The sequence below is a fragment of the Aquarana catesbeiana genome, linkage group LG08, assembly GCF_042186555.1.
Source record: "Aquarana catesbeiana isolate 2022-GZ linkage group LG08, ASM4218655v1, whole genome shotgun sequence".
In the NCBI taxonomy this organism is placed as follows: domain Eukaryota; kingdom Metazoa; phylum Chordata; class Amphibia; order Anura; family Ranidae; genus Aquarana; species Aquarana catesbeiana.
This window is the reverse complement of record NC_133331.1, coordinates 169,352,953-169,373,399: the sequence shown is the minus strand read 5'-3', so window position 1 is coordinate 169,373,399 and position 20,447 is coordinate 169,352,953. Positions and strand designations below refer to the sequence as shown.

General features: G+C 42.1%; 1 protein-coding gene across 1 annotated transcript in view; it reads left to right on the top strand.

Annotated features, from left to right (window-relative positions):
* Window positions 1–20,447, top strand: part of CDH23 (cadherin related 23) — a 1,935,615-nt gene that overhangs the window by 1,865,630 nt on the left and 49,538 nt on the right. The window contains exon 53 of the mRNA XM_073596703.1: window positions 1,252–1,463. Within this exon, the coding sequence (XP_073452804.1) occupies window positions 1,252–1,463 (212 nt within the window). The remainder of the gene's footprint in view (window positions 1–1,251; window positions 1,464–20,447) is intronic.

Here is a 20,447-nt window from a genome sequence, read left to right as displayed (position 1 = left end):
TAAGCATCTACCAGCATCTACTAGTAGCATCTACTAGGTCATTGTGAGCAGAGTACAGATCCACCATTTTAGTTTCCAGGTAGTGTATTTTGTCGGTATGGGTTTGAACTGTGGCACTCAGGGGAGCAATCATGTGAGAAAAGTCACTGAATAGAGTTCTTCTGAGGGACAGCAACATATCCTTCATAGTGCTTTCTGATATTGATTGGCTTGTGGCAGGGAAAATTTCAATTAAGGACTCTGCCTGTCTGCTCTGCACGAGACCTGGAGAGATGACAGGCTGCATCCCATTAAAGAGCACATCCTCCTCCCTACGCTGCCTAGTTTTAGCAGGGTTGTGTGTAGTGGGTGTGGAAGGGGAAGAGAACTCCCCCGAGTCCTCGGAAGGATTTGTAGTATGTTTCCCCATGCTGTGGTGACTGTGAGGCGAGGGGGCCGCGCCGCTGGAGCTGGGGGCGGCGCCATCTTGCTTACCTTGCCCGGCCGCTGCTGGATAGAAGTCTGTGAGGCGCTGGGGAGGTTTGTTTCCCTTCCTCCTTTTGGGCATGGCTCCCGGGTGTGATCGCTGGTAAAACGATTGGGTGCAGGGCTTGGTGAGTCTCTTCCTTGTGCTGTATACTCATTGCTGAGAGCGTGAGGCTGCTGGAGCTCTCAGTTAAGCGGCCATCTTCCCTGCTGGCCGGACACGCCCCCCAAATTAAAAATTTATTGTGGCTGACCTTCTACAACCCATGTCTTACCTATCCCAGACTGTCTGGAAGTTGAGAAGTGAGTAAAATCTTTCCAGTCGTGTTAAAAGCCAATGGTTCTGACTTCTATCTGTCCAGAACTTGGCAAGAGTCATCCACCACTAACCTTCTGGAGCCAGGAATAAATTAGAATTCAAAATCAAAATCAAAATTTTAATGTCAAGGCAAGGCAACTCAAAGAATGTAATTTGCAAAAGTCTTGTTCTAGAGAGCATAAAAAGTCCTTATGTACTGCAAGTGCAAGCAGATATTAAAGTAGTTGATGATAGCATCCAATCCAAATCCAGTTGTGCCTGCTTTCCACTAATGCCACAAATGTTTCAGTTATGCTGGAGTCAGTAAAGGTCATTGATGTAACTATATCACTTACATTATAGAAAGGATGTCTAAACTTGTAAACATTTCTATATACAGTATTCAGCATGTTTTGTTTTTCAATACTGTATCCTCATTTGCACATTTTTGGAACATAATGAAAACTATATTTGTAATTTTTCCTTAGATGCATTCCTCATTGATATAAACTCTGGACTAATAACTTCCCGAAGACTTCTACAGTCCTTTGAAAGATTTAATTTGACGGTTGTAGCAACTGACAAAGGCAGACCACCTCTGTGGGGGACAACAATGCTAAAAGTGGATGTAATCGATGTCAATGACAACCGGCCTGTGTTTGTTCGACCACCTAATGGTACCATTCTACATATAAAAGAGGTAAATAGTAAACTCATCTTGGAAGAATGAACCTTATTTTGCTTTAAATAATTATTATTATACAGGTTTTATATAGCGCCAACAGTTTGCGCAGCGCTTTACAACATGAAATAATCTTAATAACATTAGCTCAAATAGCAGATGAAAACAAAATTCATAGAACATGTTTAATATTAGTACAGCCATGGGTTTGCTCGTCACCTCTTCTGTACTTTCCTAAAATTTGAGATGACCTCTGGGCAAAACAAATTAGAGGTAATTATTTACATTACAGCATATCTTGGCAAAAATCCATCCATGGACACAACCTAATCTGGTCTTATGCTCCAAAGCCCTGAAAAAAAATGTTTTCTGTCTGACAAGGTTCACATTTTCTATGATGGAGACAAGTCACCACTGCCCACTTTCTATGAGCAAGGTGATTAGTCTACCACACCTCAACGGTTTTAGCAAGTGATTGCTGACATCACGCAAACACCATGAGTGGAAGCTGATGCAGTGCATACATGCTGTCCTTGCCCAGCAACCTCCTTGGCCACCTCTATGTTTGTGGATCACTTCTCATGGCTCCAACAGCTGACCGATCATTTAAGTCCTTGTGGACAACACAACAATAGAGTGAGGGACATGGGAGAAAATTAAAATAAAAAGTGGGGTGACATTTATTTTAGCTGCTGCCCAGATATGGGTTTCTAAGCGGAATCCTCTCCCTTGGTCCTTATCACTGTCTTTATTAATATACATTCCATTTTCATGGATCTTCAGTAAGACTAAGTTGGATCACTGGACTAGGGACAGTCATGGGAAGAAGATTACTGCAGCCAAAGCTCTTATTTTATTTTCTGCTGTTGTAGTGTTGGATTATTTTATTATTTTAAACTGGTGTTGATTTTAAGCAAACTCTTAACAAGTATTCACTGGCTGAACTGAGAAGATTGTATTTAGAAAAGTAGATAGGTTTAGGAGTAGAGTTTTTTTTTATACTTGGTAGGGTGAGTCATCTTGGAAGGTCTGTAGTCATAGAAATGCAGCTTATGGGAGCTGGCTTGCAGCCTTATGCAGATTTCAGATTTAATAGAATTCTATGAATTTCATGTGACACTGAAAAATTCTGAGAAAAAGCTAAAGTGTTCTTGTTGCCAATGTAAAGATGCAATGATACAATGGCATCATTACTGTTATGCCCCGTACACGCGGTCGGATTTTCGGACGGAAAATGTGCGATCGGAGCGTGTTGTCGGACATTCCGACTGTGTGTGGGCTCCATCTGACTTTTTCCATCGGGCTATAAAATTTTCCGACAACAAAATCCGATCGCGTCAATTCCGACCGTGTGTGGTCAGTTCCGACGCACAAAGTGCCACGCATGCTCAGAAGAAATTCTGAGACGGAACAGCTCGGTCTGGATAAAATTAGCATTCGGAATGGATACAGCACTTTCGTCACGCTGCAATGTTTTAAATAGTTTAATACAGCGCACTCTGTTCATCTTTATAATGTGAGAAGAATGAAGTAGTTTTGCTGCTCATATTCACACAGACTTCTCACAAACTTATTTCCTGACGCATCATGGCAGCACACACATTGGGTTGTGACTCCGCCTCCACAACCTGATAGGACTGGTTAGCTATAAGATTTGAAGAGGAGTCCACCTTGCATTCTCCTTTTTTTCCTCACCTGAATGGATCGACTGGTTACAGCTTGGAAACCCCTTACCGATTCGCCCCAGCTAGGTTCAAGCCTCTCCTAGCTGGAAGCCCTGACTGTACAGCCTCTAAACTAGCTTTATGCAGGGAACCCCACTCTAGTGGTCTCAGGGGTAGGTCCTAATTAAATTTTCAAAAAACCTTAAACAAGCCTTAAACAGGTTTAAAAGTGCACAGCGGTCTCCACCTTTTACCTTTCAAATTCCATTCTCCACCTGGTAGGGCATCACTGTGGCTATAGTAAAACTCTTGTTTTTATTCTGTCTCGTTTTCCCCCTCTGTATCTTTGTCCAGGTCCGCTGGGCGCTGTAGTTCCTTGCCTTGCCTGTCCCATCATGGCGGCCGGCTCGGTCTCACGGCGCCAGGAAATGACAGCATTGGTGCCTTGCTGGTCAATTGCCAGCACCCAAAATGGCGCCAAACGCCGCGGACAGCTAGAGCGTATGCACGGCCGTGACGTCATCACCGCAGCGACGGCGGTTTATTTAAAAAACGCAAATTCTGTCATTTTGGGTTGCCTGGAGGGTAGGAGAACACCCTCTTCACTATTACTGCCCCAGTTATTCCTGCCTTGCGGGTCAAGCTTGTCCCTACTGCTGGTAAGTCCATTTCGCTCTCCTTCTCTTCCTAAAAAAAAAAAAAAAACTTCTTTTTCCCCCTATGTTATTTTATATGTAAAAAAAAAAAAAAATCTTCAAATGGGGAGTCTTTCTTTTTTCCTTCTCTCTTCATAGACACACTCTACTTTCTCCTATGGAGGCCGCTGCCACAGCAGACCACTCACGGACTACAAGGTAAGGGGGCAACATAATGGGTAAGTAATGAAGAGGAGAAAAGAGAGCTCTGCCACTAATACCACCTTATATTGGTAGTTCCGGCAGGTCATCAAGGTCATCGCATTCTAAAAGAAAAGAGCGTTCACCTTCAAGACACTCTCATTCTCGAAGAAGTCATTCAAGATCCTCCCGCCATGGAGATTCAACATCTTCTCGTCAACCGCGAGATGAGCAGTGTATCCGCCCTGCGGCCAATACATGCTGGGTCTGTGGAGCGCAAGCGATACCTGGCAAACTAGTATGCCAAACATGCCTCGAAGAGGCAACCCGCGACAAGGAAGCTGACGCAGTGCAGGCATCCAACATAATAAGAGAAACCGTAAAAGAATCTATCCTGCAGGTAGCAACATCCGAATCAATTGGACAATCCACTCCGGCCTCAACTCCTTACGATCCCCAGGACCAAGAGGATTCACCAGAGGAAGAGGAGGTTTTAGTACCCACCTCCTTCGACTTCGCATTAATAAACCCTTTCGCGAGAGCAGTAAAGGAGGCGATCGGATGGGAGGAAGAAAGGGACGCTCCTTGCAAACTAAGGAAATACTTTCCTAACCTAAAAAGAGATCCCGAAACCTTTCCCTTTATCGATGAGCTTGAAGAGTTAATAAAGGATGAGTGGCAAAAGCCAGATAAAAAATCCGGGCTAAATAATAGGCTGGCCAAACTTTACCCATTGAAGGAACCAAAGGTAAATCCTCTAATCGCAGCACCTGTGGTTGATTCATCACTAATGCGCCTGGCGCGTCATGTAACATTACCAATTGAAGATGCCGTCACCTTTAGAGACATAATGGATCGCAAGATAGACCTTGATCTTAAAAGAGCCTATTCAGCGGCAGGAGGGGCCTGCAGGCCAGCAGTTACACTAGATCCTCAGCGAGAGCAATGTTAGCGGCAGTAACATCCAGAAGAGCGTTGTGGCTAAAGCCATGGGTCGCAGATGCGACTTCAAAATCCAGTTGGTGTAGAATCCCATACGACGGAACAAACCTATTCGGGCCTAAACTAGATTCAGCAATCTCGAAAGTTACCGGGGGTAAATCGGGCCTCATTCCCTCAGATAGGAGACCCAAACAGCAAAAAAACCCACCCTTCAGACGGCATCTGCCTGAAAGATATCGAGAAGCAAGGTCTTATAGGCCAGGTAAACAATTTAAGCGAAATTGGCAAAACCCACAACCAGCCTTTGTGAGGGTGCAGAAACCCAAAAACCCCAACTCAGGGGATCAACAAAAGTCGTTTTGATGGCACTCAAGCCCAACTCGCAACAGTGGGTGCGAGGTTGAGGCTGTTTGCTCACGTATGGATACACTTTATAAGAGACCCCTGGACGATTTCCACCATCCAGGAAGGCCACAGATGGACATTCAAACACAAGCCGCCCAGAGAGTTCTACAGAGTTACCAGACTACCGTCTTCCCTTCCGAAATGAAAGCTTCTAACCAAGTATATTCTAGAATTACTACAAAAACAGGCAATCGTAGAGGTTCCACGGGAACAGGAAGGCACAGGATTCTATTCTCCTCTTTTTCTAGTAACAAAAAAGACAGGAGACTTGAGACCGGTACTCGATCTAAAAAGTCTCAACAAAACGAATCATTCAAAATGGAGAGCCTGCAATCAGTACTGCTAGCAATAGGAGCAAAGGATTGAATGCTCTTGGTCAATTTGTCCGACGCCTACTTACATATTCCCGTACACCAAACCTTCCAAAAATATCTACGCTTCGTAATAGGTCGCAAACATTTTCAGTTTCAGAGCCTCCCATTTGGAATATCAACAGCTCCCAGGACCTTTACGAAAGTCCTGCTACCAGTAATAGCACAGCTGAGGGAGAAAGGACTGAGAGTCCTACATTATCTCGACGATATACTACTACTAGCCGACAGCCGACAAACTCTGCTTCTACATCAAACAATTTTAATTTCCACACTCCAACAGTTTGGCTGGATAATAAATTGGAAAAAGAGCAACCTGATTCCGGCACAAAGAATTATTTTTTTGGGAGCCGAGATAGACACCAACTCCAACACGGTCGGTCTTCCTCAAGCGAAAATAGATCCACTAGTACAGAAAATAAAAAAACTCCTGGCAGCAGAGTACTTATCAGCCAGAACGTTTCTAAGCATCCTGGGTTCAATGTCTTCCACCTTCTTAATGGTCCAGTGTGCGCAGTGGAATTCAAGAACATTCCAGAATTCATTCCTAAAACAGTGGAACGGGTCATCAATGAACCAGCGGATCAAAATCAATCCGGCAGTAAAGAAATCGGCATGGTGGTGGACTCGAATCAGCAACCTATCATGCAGCCGTCCCATAATACCGCCACTACCAGAAATAATCACCACAGATGCCAGCCTCCAGGGGTGGGGAGCACATTATCAGCATCAAGGAGCACAGGGCCGTTGGTCCTTTCACCCACAAGGGATAGTTTCAAACATCCTGGAACTCAGAGCCGCCTGGAAAGCTCTACTAACATTCGGTCCACTTCTTACAGGAAGAAACGTTCTCCTACGCATGGACAACACAGTGGCTGTGAATTACGTTCACAGACAGGGAGGCACCCGGAGCAACACACTCATGGAGGAGGTTCGCCGTATAATCGAATGGGCTCAAGTTTATCTGACAGATCTCAAGGCAATCTACGTCCCGGCAGTACAGAACCAACTCACGGACGACCTGAGCCGAATATTCATATCAAACAACGAGTGGTCTCTCAACCCTCAGGTATTCGCTCTGCTCACTCGCAAATGGGGAACCCCTGATATGGATTTAGCAGCAACTCCACAGAACAACAAATGTCCTCGGTTCCTATCGAGAGCCACCTATCCAACGGCGGCAGGGATCGACTGTCTCCATCACCCATGGAGTTTCCACTTTGGATATGTCTTTCCTCCGATTCCCCTAATAGCCAGATTTCTGGCCAGACTGAGGAGATCAACGTCCATAGTCATAGCGGTATTGCCGTTCTGGCCGAGAAGGCCATGGTTTGCGACCATCCTACAACTAAACACAGAAGAGCCGTTTCCGCTCCCAGTAACCCCAGATTTGCTCTCACAAGGCCCATTCCTTCACCCAGCACCGGATCGACTACACCTAACGGCCTGGAGGTTGAAAGGGAGAGGCTACTAGACCAAGGATGCTCACTTAGAGTAGTGAACACACTCCAAAAGGCAAGAAAGGGGACAACAAATAACACGTATAGCAAAATCTGGGAAAAATTCACCGAATTCTCACAACAGCAGTCTTGGAGCCCACTCTCTCCTTCAGTCTCTCAAATCCTAGAATTTCTACACCTAGGACTGGAGAAGGGACTAGCTTCAAGCACTCTCAAAGTCCAGGTCTCTGCACTGTCCGCAATGACGGGAACCAAATGGGCCCTAGATCCACTCATAATCCAATTCCAGAAAGCATGCCTGAAAATAAGGCCACCAAGAAAGCCAACCTTTCCGACATGGGACCTATCGATTGTACTAGAAGCTCTGTCTAGAGAACCCTTCTTCCCTCTGGTAGCGTCTACCTTTCACTTCAACCCGGAGATCAATCTCCCAGTTTTCCTTACCAGTGAAGGGAATCCACATCCGTTGGACGTTAAAACGGTGATCTCCACCTACTTAGAAGCTACCAACCAATTCAGAAAGACTGACAACCTTCTAGTCATACCGCATGGCCCAAGAAAAGGCCAGGCAGCTTCCTCGAGAACAATAGCGTCTTGGTTAGTGAGAACCATCAAAAGAGCGTACCAAATTCAGCTACTCCCAATACTGGACAGATTAAAAGCCCACTCGACTAGAGCGGTAGCGACCTCCTGGGCAGCATACTGTAAAGTGTCCTCAGAAACCATTTGCAAGGCAGCATCTTGGTCTTCCAGAAACACTTTCATTTCACACTACAGAATAGACCCGGCTCAATCAACTACGGTTGAGTTCGGGAGATCAATCATTCAGAATAATTCTTCTATACCCTGTACTTGAGCAAATAAAAATCTTTTGAAAGCACCCACCCATTTAGCGAGTTATTTCCCAATGTGTGTGCTGCCATGATGCGTCAGGAAAATGGAAAATTGTATACATACCTTTCCGTAATTTTCCTTTCCTGACGCATCCCATGGCAGCACACAGAACCCACCCTTCTAAGGTGATAGTTACTGAGAATGCAAGGTGGACTCCTCTTCAAATCTTATAGCTAACCAGTCCTATCAGGTTTTGGAGGCGGAGTCACAACCCAATGTGTGTGCTGCCATGGGATGCGTCAGGAAAGGAAAATTACGGAAAGGTATGTATACAGTTTTCCGTTTTCTTTATTATTTATCGGGATTCCCTCAATATATTTTGATTTGTCACATCTGACCAAATTTCTTTTTGCTTGTTTTTAAATAATTTTTTTTTTTTCAAGGCTGTGTTTTTGTTTTTTTGGGGTTCGTATTTTTTTCAAGGCTGTTTTTTTATTTTTTTATTTTGTGTTTTACTCCATAATATTTTTTTGTGTGTTTTGTGTGTCAAGTTACCACAACACCATTGATATCTTGTATTATTTAATCTCAAGGAGATTGTTTGGTGTTGGTGTCTCTTGGTAATTTCACATTGTATTTTTGAAATGTACCTGCCTCCTCACAAACTGTCCTTTTTGAAGGAAAACACACATAGGCAAGTATAATTGAAAAAAAATTCCTTTATTAAGGGCTCAGAACCAAACAAAGAGGGAGGCAACGCTGGAGAAACAGCAGAAATTGGCGAAGCCTTTGATCCCCAGGGCAGACATCAATTATTTTCCAGAAAATTTGGTGGCCTGAGGAGTCCTTATCTAAGGGAGTGCAGTCTGGTCCAGAAGTTCCAGAGATCCGGAAAGCAGCAGATGACATCTGTGTCCCCAGGCTGTGGTACTACAAGAGCCTGCATATTTTGCCAGACCAGACTGAACCCAGGGCCATCACTCTCTGGTCTTCTTTCCATGCTTCCTTCCCGGCTTTGGCTCTGGTGTTGGAGATGTGGCAGGAGGAGGAGTAGGACCTGGAGGAGGAGGAGGAGGAGGACCATGTGTGAGGTTACAAATGTGGGTAGCACATGTTATTTGGCCCCTCAACCCCTTATTGAGAGCTTCCAAAATTAGGAACTCACACAGGAGTCATTGGCCCTCCTCCATCTGCATCATTTTGCAGGCAGTTATGCCAGCAAAGTCCTCCTCCACAGTGTGGGGGGTTCTCAGGGCCTCTGTAGCCTTCCAAAAGAGGCCTATGGCAGCCTCCTCCAGGTTACTCCTCTTCCTGGCACTTTGTCTTTGAAGGTGTAGGGGAGGGACCTGGATATCAGGCAGCCTGCTTGGCCCAGCCACCTCTTGGCTGAGACTTCCCAGTGTATGAAAAAGGGACATGGTTTTAGTTTTTGCTTCATCAATCACAATCAGAAATTATTAGTACTCCAATCTAACATCTAGTTAACATCATTGATTGGACAACCAGAAATATTTAGAGGAATGCTATACCTGGCTCAATCTGGGCTCCTCCACATGTTGCTGCCTGGAAGGCCCAGGTTGGGCGTCAGAAGCCTCAGCTGGGGGGGGGAAGCGTGGAAGGAAGATTGGAGAGTGCTGGCCTGGGTTCAGTCTGACCTGCCAGAAAATGCAGCCTGTCATAGTACCACTGCCTGGGGACATAGATGTCATCTGCAGCTCCGGATCTCTGGGAATCCTGGAACTTCTTGCGCTCCCTTAGATAAGTGCTCCTCAGGCCACCAATTAGAACCTTCAAATAGATGATGTCTGCCGTGGGGATCACCGACTTCACAAATTGCAGCAAATTATCCAGCGCTGCCTTCCTCTTTGTTTGGTTCTTATATTCCGGGTGGTTTATCTGCCAGAGACAAGGCAGCTCCCTGAACATATCAATGAAGATTGGCATAAAGTCCTTATCTTTCAAGATATCAATTTTCACTGCAAGACACAACACAAGACAAACCCTAATGTCAGCCTAAAGTCTACTAAACTTGTGCCAAAAAACAGGCCTCAATCTAGAAGCAGTATAGGCCCAATGTTAAATCTTACTTACGCTATCACGATCGGTGCCTCCGTTACTCCTTCCTCCGCTCACAGATTGTACGTACTACGCACGCGTGTTACGCTTTATAGGCACTGCGCATGCGTGAAACTCCGCCCCTGACGTTCTTTCTAGTCTATTCCCCGCCCCTTCTCGTTCGGCGCAGTGGGGAAGAGCACACGGCGGAGACAGAGCAGGTGTCTGATAAATACACCAACGAGGAGGAGAAGAAGGACAGCCCGGAGCCTGAAACGTCCCGATCCAGAAGGAGACGATTTAAGGCATCAAATATGTCCTTTGGGGAGATGTTGGAGATGGTCGACATAATGAAGAGGGCCGACTATGACGGGAAGTATGGACCTTACCCCAACCCCAATGTCAGAAAGGCCAAGATCATGGCGAAAGTGGTCGAGTCTGCACCAGAATTTCGGGGTACGACGATCGAAAGATCAGCTCAGGAAGCGGTGGTCGGACCTCAAATTAAGAGAGCATGAGCAGTACAGAAAGATCCGGAGGGTGCTGCAAAAAAGTAAGTAGTTGTGCTGTGTTCCTATTCTTTATTTTTATTATGTTCGTGCTGCTCCATGTGCTTTTATTAACTGTTGTCCAGTTTAAAATGGCAACTTTCATGTTCATGAGCACATTATTTGCTCGTATCAAACATTGTTCGTTCGGCCTAGAAAACACCATGGTTTTGGCCATATGCATTTGGCCACATTTTTTAGGGCCTACTTGTCTGAAACTAATTTGGTTGTGTAGATGGGTTTGTAACTAGAATGAAATGCAAACTAGATTCTGTGTAAGGAGAGGACACTCAGCAGCTGTTTTCACATCTGGACGCTGGAGCACTAGTGTGGGACACAAGAACACCCTTTTTATTAGGGGGCCCACACAGGTGCTCCAGTGTATACTATAGGGGTGTCTCCATCTGTGAAGCTTGTACAAGACAGGTAAAGTATTCAAGCTTGACAAAGGACAAGAAAAATGCTACATCTTGGAACTCTGCCCACAAAAAAATTGTACCCCATTTCCAAACAATGTTTCATATTTATAGTTCTGCCATCAAATAACTGTGTGCTAAGTATACCATTTTTTTTTTACATAGGGGAGAAAAGACTCGGAGGACACCCCTCATCTGAGGAGACCAGAGACCCCCCACCTCTGGAAGAAGGGGAAATCCACCCAAGACAAACAGAGCAGGAAGAGGAAGACGTGGTGGAAATTGGCACCACAACAGGTGAGTGTCTGCAACCACAGGCTCAGGTAAGAGATGGATGCTGGCATATTTATAATACATGTTTTTTTTGGTTTCTATCTTTTTAGGTGATCGTGATGTTGTGGATCCAGATCCTTTCACCTCGGAAAGTGCACAGATCCTGATCGGGGAGATCATGGGGTGTAATAGGCACTTGGAAAACATTAAGAAAAACATCAATGATGTTCTTCAAAAAAATAGGAACATCATTGAGGTTTTAGGGAGAGTTTAAAACCCCTCCAAATACCTTTGTTTTTTGGTGTGCTACAATTTTTTTAAATTTTTTGACAAATTGGAGAAAAGCCAAATTTTGAAGATGCACACAGTGTGTCAACATGTGCTATCTGCCATCATGGGAGATCAATGGACGCGTTTTGGGGGTGCAAGCCCTTCCTTAACAATAAAGTAGCTGAGAGGAAGGGGTTGCACCCCCAAAACACGTCCCTTGATGCCCCATGATGGCAGCTAGCACATGTTGACATTCGGCTATTTGTGTGCATCTTCAAAATTTGGCTTTTCCTGGGGTGACTTCACCCCATCTGAACGCAGTATCAAACACAGTTTGTAAATACTCATGTCTGATATTGCCTTCAAGTTCTACCAAATGTGAACTTTGTAAGTTCAAGATTTGTGTATTTCTTGTTGGCTTTAAACATGCCTGTTTTATCTTAAATGGACATTTCTACTTTTTCTAATGTGACCCCAAAAATTGTTATACAACAAATATGTTGTTTTGTTTTAAAAACCTTTTCTAAATGCACATGTGATTGTGCTGGTATTAAAAAGATTGTTAATCAAGAATGTGTGTATTATTGTCTTAACGCTACAACACTTTTGTGGTGCTCTAATTGCTGTTTTCTGTGACAATGGGTGTTATTTCCTAAGGGCAAATCCACTTTGCACTACAAGTGCAGTTTCAACTGCACTTGTAGTGCAAAGTGTCTTTGCCATTAGTAAATAACACCCAACAGTGCTTTGTAATGTTACACAATCACGCCATTTTCAGGACTCACCACATTTCTCTCGGTCAGCTAAAACAAACACAAGCAGTAAATGTCACCAAAGATTTGATTATTATTTTTTTTTTATTATTATTTGAAAAAGGTTTTAGACATTGTCTGGCATATTGATAGCCCCCCTACCCGCAAAGAATTCAAGGTATCTTAGCCGGACATCACGGGCACTCAGGGGGGGCAAGCCAGGACGACCACTTTCAAGCGCCGTCAGGGTTGGTTCATTTTGAATTCCGGCCTCAGGCCCAACTGAGCCAGCATAGTTGGCAGAATGTTGCCGTAAAAAGTTGTGTAGAACACAGCACGCCAGGATAATGTGATTCAGTTTGTACTCCGCTATATGTAAGGGTGTAAGAAATAGGCAGAACCGGCTGGCCATGATTCCAAACGTGTTCTCCACCACTCTTCTGGCTCTGGCCAGCCGGTAATTAAAAACCCTCTGGTCCGGGGTGAGGGTCCTCATTGGGAATGGCCGCATAAGATGGTCCCCCAGCACAAATGCTTCATCCGCAACGAAGACGAATGGGAGTCTTCTGGAGGTGGCAAGTCCAAGCTGCCATTCTGGAGACGCCTGTAGAACTCGGTCTGGGCGATGACTCCACCATCGGACATCCGGCCATTCTTCCCCACGTCCACATACAGGAACTCATAAGTAGCCGACACCACCGCCAACATCACAATACTATTGAACCCCTTGTAGTTGTAATAGTACGACCCCGAGTTGGGTGGTGGGACGATGTGGACGTGTTTCCCATCAATTGCCCCTCCGCATTTAGGAAAGTCCCACCGCTGGGCAAATTGGGAGGCCACAGTCTGCCATTCCTGTGGCGTGGAAGGAAACTGTGGAGTCAAAACAAAAAAAACATAAACAGGGAAAGCAGATTACACACAAACATTCTTGGCCAACATCAAGATAACATTTTTTGGAGGGAGTTTTTAAAGACCAAATTATAAGGTACAACTATCAGATCCCCCCCCCCTCTCATGGGCCATTTCTAACATTAGGGGGGGGGGGGCTCTTGGACAGGTAACCCTCTCCACTTCATTGAGAGATGAATGCCTAAATAATGGGTCTTACTTTGGCCAGCCCCTCTTTAGTTACACTATTGGCAGCCCACTGGACAGGTAAGAAGTGTCATAATACAAAGATATAAATATATACTGTACACATTTTAGCACATTTGGACATTCTGCTATTACCTATCAAGATAATAATAGGATACAAAAACTTTAAACAGTACCATTTGAGAGTATACAGGCAGGCCCTTGCACTACATGCTTTGGGGAATTCATCCATAAATCTGAGCACAAAAGAGATGGGTATAGTGTGTATGGGTTTGGCAAAGTCAGCAGATAGATGATTGAGGATAGATAGAGAATTGGTATCAGCTGACTTAGCAGTTGGGGGGAGGGAGGGTTCCAAATGATTTGGGGACCCCCCAAAAAAAGCCTCTGGCACTCTACCTGAATTTAAAGCACAAATCACATTTCAAAACATTTTAGGGGGTATTTAGGGTAAAGCACTACTATGGAGCTGACAAAATACATTGTTAAGTGACTACATGAGGTGAATATAGGGCCAGGAGACCATGCTGGGGAGGTAAGTGAAGGCAAATATGTATGAAGGACAACAAAAATAATTACATAAAAATCCAGCATGCATGAGGACAAAGGGGACATTCACAGCATATTCCAATCAGGGTAATTAGGGAATGAGGAAATAAATACAATATATTAGCAAACATTAAATACAATAAAATGTGATATTAAAGGATAAAAATCTTACCTTAATTAACTCCTTCTGCAGGACCTGAATGATGGCAGAACAGGTCTCTGGGATAATAATTCCCAGAGCCTGGGGGGAGATGCCTGTCGAGAACTTCAAGTCCTGCAGGCTTCTCCCCGTCGCCAAGTACCGCAGGGTGGCGACTAACCTCTGCTCCAGAGTGATGGCTTGCCTCATGCAGGTATCCTGCCTGCTGATATAGAGGGTCAACAAAGCCAACAAACGGTGAAATACGGGGTCCGTCATCCGGAGAAAGTTCCTGAAATCATCAGGATTATTCTCACAGATCTCATGGAGCAAAGGCATATGACAGAACTGGTCACGCTGAAGCAACCAATTCTTGGTCCATGAACTCCTCCCCACCCTGTTCATGGACTGGGCTTGTGTCAAGGTAAGGACCCCAACACCAAGCCCCCCGCACAGCACGAACTCTACGAGGAGTACAACATGGCTAGAAAACGGTCGGCTGCTCAGAAAGGAGTAACAGAACGCACTAAAGAACAGCAAGGCCTGTGAAGAGCGACCTGAAAAACAGTAACGAACGAACAAGAACACAATGACTGAGTCACGCGTAGCTTGCTGCACGCACTGAAGAGCAGATACAAACCCACAAGCACAAACTGAACAGCAGAAAACGATCTGGAAACCACGAGTCTGAAAAAGCACGAATCGTCTCTCACCAAACTTTTACTAACACGAGATTAGCAAAAGGAGCCCAAAGGGTGCCGCGCTTGGTTCTGAACTGGCCTTTTCTAGTCTCGTCGAATGTGGTGTACGTCACCGTGTTCTTAGCGAGCGGAAATTCCGACAACTTTGTGCGACCGTGTGTACGCAAAACAAGTTTGAGCCAACATCCGTCGGAAAAAATCCATGGATTTTGTTGTCGTAATATCCGATCAATGTCCGATCGTGTATACGGGGCATAAGTGTTGCTTATGTCAGTTTAAAAATGCCATACCATATAATTAGTTCAAAAAAAGTTATCCATTCAGGAAATGTTTGATTCATTTTTTGATCCACCCAAATGAATCAAAATAATGTGAAGTGCATGTGAGATAAAGAGGCCTGTTATATAGGAACCACAAGTCATACAGCTTGTTATAAAATATCTACTGAAAGGAAAGCCTGTAGGTTTGTATGGATCTTATCAGTGCAAAAACAGACATATTCTATTGGACAGTGCTAATACTGATGAAAGTATGCACTGCTGGTAAAGCGTAGAAACTGTTAATGAACCATGTTGTATGTCTCTGTTTCCCAAACCTAGCTCAGGTATTTTCCTGATCTTTATTTGTATTTTTAGAGTAAAAATCCTATAAAATTTAAAAGGTAGACATTTCTGGCCTGATCTCCTAGGATTGTTTGAATTGTAAGGTTGTCACCCAGTTGAGTTGAAGTCTTATGTTTTATGTGACAGCCTCAATCTGTGCATTCTGGCAACAAATAATAAGTCTGTGTGCATCCTGATCCTATGCAGGTATCAGTGTAATTGTATCAGAAAGTTTACTTTGCTTATCCCAGAGGCCATGAAAACCTCCTTCAGAGACTGGCTCATGGCTGAATTGCAGCACCCTGCCTTTTGAGGTGTGCTATACTTGATTTGATTGTAGTCGTATTAGTGCAATTGTGACAGAGAAAATTGAGTACTGTCCGTGATACTTTTTTTATTTGCACTAACATACAATTTTTCAGGACAAGCTTTCAGGGTATGCCCCCTTCTTCAGAGTCCAAGCAGTACTGATTCACAAATTTTTAAGCAGAATGTTAAAGAAAAAAAAAGACAAACAAACACATACAAATCAATGGTAATAAAGATAGCAGCAGAGTTAGTGAGATAAGACAGAGGGAGAGCTATAGAATGGAGGGGGGGGGGGATACTAGTCACAGAGGGGGTCGTAAAACTTTAGCATAATGTGTAAGGAAACCAATATCTAAATTCAGGCCGTTATTAAGAATGATACTTCTTTTTGACACGAAAAATAAAGGCCTGAATTTATATATTTGTTTCCTTACACATTATGCTAAAGTTTTATGACCCCTGTGACTAGTATCCCCCCCCCCCTTCATTCTATAGCTCTCCCTCTGTCTTATCTCACTAACTCTACTGCTATCTTTATTACCATTGATTTGTATGTGTTTGTTTTTCTCTCTTTTTTTTTTTTTTAAATTCTGCTTAAAAATTTGTGAATCAGTACTGCTTGGACCTTGAAGAAGGGGACATACCCCGAAAGCTTGTCTTGAAAAATTGTATGTTAGTGCAAATTAAAAAAAATATCACGGACAGTACTCAATTTTCTCTGAGGTGTGCTATAGAAAGGAGAGGAGTTTGGGGGTAAAATAAGCATGGTTAATGGAACCAGTAGAAATTAGCAAAGCATAAAATTGCAAAAAGAGCATCAAACCCAAAAATGGAAGAGCCCAAGTTACTTTTAATTGTCCATAATATGATGGCATAAAACAACCAATGCATTTCTGGGGCCAATAGACTCATCACGAGGGCTACAAAATAAATATAAAAACTTCAAACAATAAAAAAAATAGAAGGATATATATATATATATATATATATATATATATATATATATATATATATATATATATATATGTATAGCAAATTGAACAAACAAGGCAGCGCTACATATAAATAAACATAATATACTTTTTAAAAATGTGCTATATCAAACAAAGAGTATGTGCAAAAAAAGTCTGTTCTAATTTGCAATTCATTGGTTATCCCTAACTACGTTTATAGTGAGAGTCAAACCCGATGAAAAACAGATCTTGTTTAACACAGCTCTAACGAGCAGGGCCCTCTGATTCCTCCTGTATTGAATTGTATTGTACTTGTATTGTCTGCCCTAATGTTGTAAAGCGCTGCGTAAACTGTCGGCGCTATATAAATCCTGTATAATAATAATAATAATAAGAAGAACACATCGCAGTAGTGACCTGTCACCAACACCTCCACACGTGAGAAGAAGGGGGGATGGATCATCTCCCTTGTGATTAAACTCTTACCAGGCAACGCTGGAAAATAGGCATCGACACCAATCTCAGATGTTTACTCTGAATGGATTTCACCTTATACTTAATTGCAGACCAGGGGATGGAGAAAAGAAAAAAGTTCCATAGCGTAATTTCATTTAAAAAGTTTATTTAATTAAAACACGCCCCCCTTTTTAGGAATTGCACTTACTCAAAATATATATCATATCAGCATTACTATGGTGAGATCAGCATACATCCAGATGGGGAACAAACACAGGCAGTGTCTCCTACCATACGCTCCTCTGCTCTGTTCACTGGCGATAGTGAGAACCGTGTTCTGATCTGCGTGCTGATGTCACAATCCTGACGTGTTTCGTCATCAACTAAATCGTCTGAGGGTGTGAACTAACGACGCGACGTGCCATTCTTATATACTGACCTAATGCAAGCTATTAACTCCATATAAACCCCGGGTAGCAGACACCACCTGGATTACCACCGCCCGGTACTCATAACATAGCTGTCAGCATCAGAGAACTAAGGTGGCAGGCTCGTCTCCTCCAGCCCAATGCATGCTTATAACTTAGGGCAGGAGCTCAACACCTCTAAGCTATCGATGCACTTTCAGCTACAATGTCATTCATATTTATACACAGTATATCATTCAAGTTTATCTGATGAGATACATACAAATACAGTAACATCCATTAAAAATACAACAATAAAGCGATCAGTTTATACATTGATCAAATTCAATCAAACAGTAATGGCTTAATTATCTATTAAATATTAATAAAGATTATATTAAAATATTTATATTAAAAATAATGGTGAAGTTATTAATAAAACACATCTGTATATAAGACAATATGTATAAAATACACTTGCACCAAGGTTACACTTCCTCACTACTCTTTAGCATAACTTCCCCTAAATATATGCAATATTAAAATGACAATATAAGATATTAAAACTAGTTATAATGGAATCCCTAATTAAATTAAATTTATCATAGGCACCATATTAATAATTCTGTCATACGAGAGATATCGAATGGTGCTTACCTCAACTAATAATCACTTATGAAACAGTCAACATCAAGTTCCATATTCATTGCACCTGGAGTCAACGTATTTATAAGAAATATCCATTTAGTCTCTCTCTTAGATATCTCACGTACTAGGTTTGATCCCCTCCAATTTGGATATATGTGGTCTACCCCCCAAATTTGAGACCAGACGGGTCCTGGTTGTGATATTTTTAAAAATGTAAAGATACAGTATGGTACTTGAACCCGATCTCTATATTATGTATATGTTCTGAGATCCATATCTTCAATTTCCTTTTTGTCTGCCCCACATACATCAAGTTACATGGGCATTATAAAACGTACACCACATGTGTAGTGTTACATGTGATGAATTCCGAAACTTTTAAAGTTTTCTGGTTGCAAATAGAGGTGAATTCTGGTAATCCTCTAATTGGGTTATTCAGTTGGGAACACACTTTGCATCTCCTACATGAAAAAAATCCAGTGCACTGCCAGAACATACATGTTCTAACAGGGGGGTCAAGGACTTTTTTAACCACCCTGTCTCCAAAATTAGGAGCCTTCCTATAAATGAAAGTGGGGTTTTCCGGCAGCGAATTATTCAGAACTTTATCCATGCATAAGACGTGCCAATGGCGTCTAAAAATATTTTCAATTTCTTTATATTGTGCATGAAATTCGGAGCTAAAACCCCATTCCTGTCTGGAGCTCACGTCATTCTTTATCTCTCAGACACAATTCGCGCGTAGTTTTCCCTAATGCACGCACAATATTGTCACGTTTTTGTACCCTTTTTGTACAAATTTATCTTTAATATGTTAAATGTTAGATTGTGTAAAAAAATCTCTATCTGTAGTACAATTTCTCTTCACTCGCATCAATTGGCCCTTGGGAATATTTCTCAGCCAGTGGGGATGATGACTGCTGCTAAGGAGAAGTTAACTAAATAGTTGTAATCAGTGAATCCCCCTGTCTCAACACATCTACATCCAGGAAATGAATGTGTTCACTACTATACTTATAATCCAACTTTATGTTATTATTATTGGAATTGAGTTCTTTCAAGAACTTATGTAGTGAAATCTCATTTCCGTCCCAGATAAAAAATAGGTCATTGATAAACCTTTTATAGAAAAGGAGTCCCTCTCTCTTTTTAGCAAACACAAACTTGTCTTCCCACTCACCCATAAATAAATTAGCGAAGCTGGGAGCAAATTTTGCGCCCATCGCGACGCCTCTTTTCTGTGAATAGAAATTATGGTTATACCAAAAGTAGTTGTGACATAGGCAGAAATCAAGTACCTGTCTCAAAAAAACTTTCTGTTCGAATGGGATGTCATCTTGTTGTCTCAATGCCCAGTTCAGCGCCAGCAGGGCGTCGTCATGTTGGAAAAATAATGAATTTAATCCATTTTGGAATAAGACTGTAACATAACAAAATGTGGAAAAAGTAAAGCACTGTGAATACCTTCTGGATGCACTGTGTGTGTGTGTGTGTGTGTGTGTATGTATGTATGTATATATATATATATATATATATATATATATATATATATATATATATACCTAAGTAATATAAGTGTAGCGCTACACTTATATTACTTAGTTATTGTGCACAAATTAGTCGTTTTGTAGTGTTGGCTGCTACCTTGATGGTTTGGATTGGCGCGGTCTTTACATATTTATATATATATATATATATATATATATATATATATATATATATATATATATATATATTACATGAATATAAAGCTAATTATTGTTAAAAGTGCATAACTTAATAACATGATAATAAAAGTATTCAAATACAAAGCTCATATTGCATAAAACTGGAATCAATTATTACATAAAATGATAAACATCAAAACAAAAGAATATATGAAAATATATAAAAGTGGAATTGAATAGGCTACTATGCTTAGAATAGCCTTGAAAATGTACTGAATATAACTCTGTTACAGAACATGCTTTAAACAACAGCTACATTTGTATCACAGTTTAGTTGTGTGCTTACATATAGAGAAACTATTTAAGCTACAACAGCTACATTTACATCAAAGTTGTAATTACAGCTATATTTGTAGTATGCTTATATTTGCTTACATATGGAGAAATTATTCTAATAGAAGATAAATCTTGTTTTTATATTATTTTTGTTATAATATAATCTAAAAGAATACCTTAAAAATTTAATAAGGGCTTGAATGGACCAAAAAAAAAAAAGATCAAAAAATAATATAGGGGCTGATTTACTATACCTGGAGAGTGCAAAATCTGGTGCAGCTCTGCATAGAAACCAATCAGTGTCCAGGGTT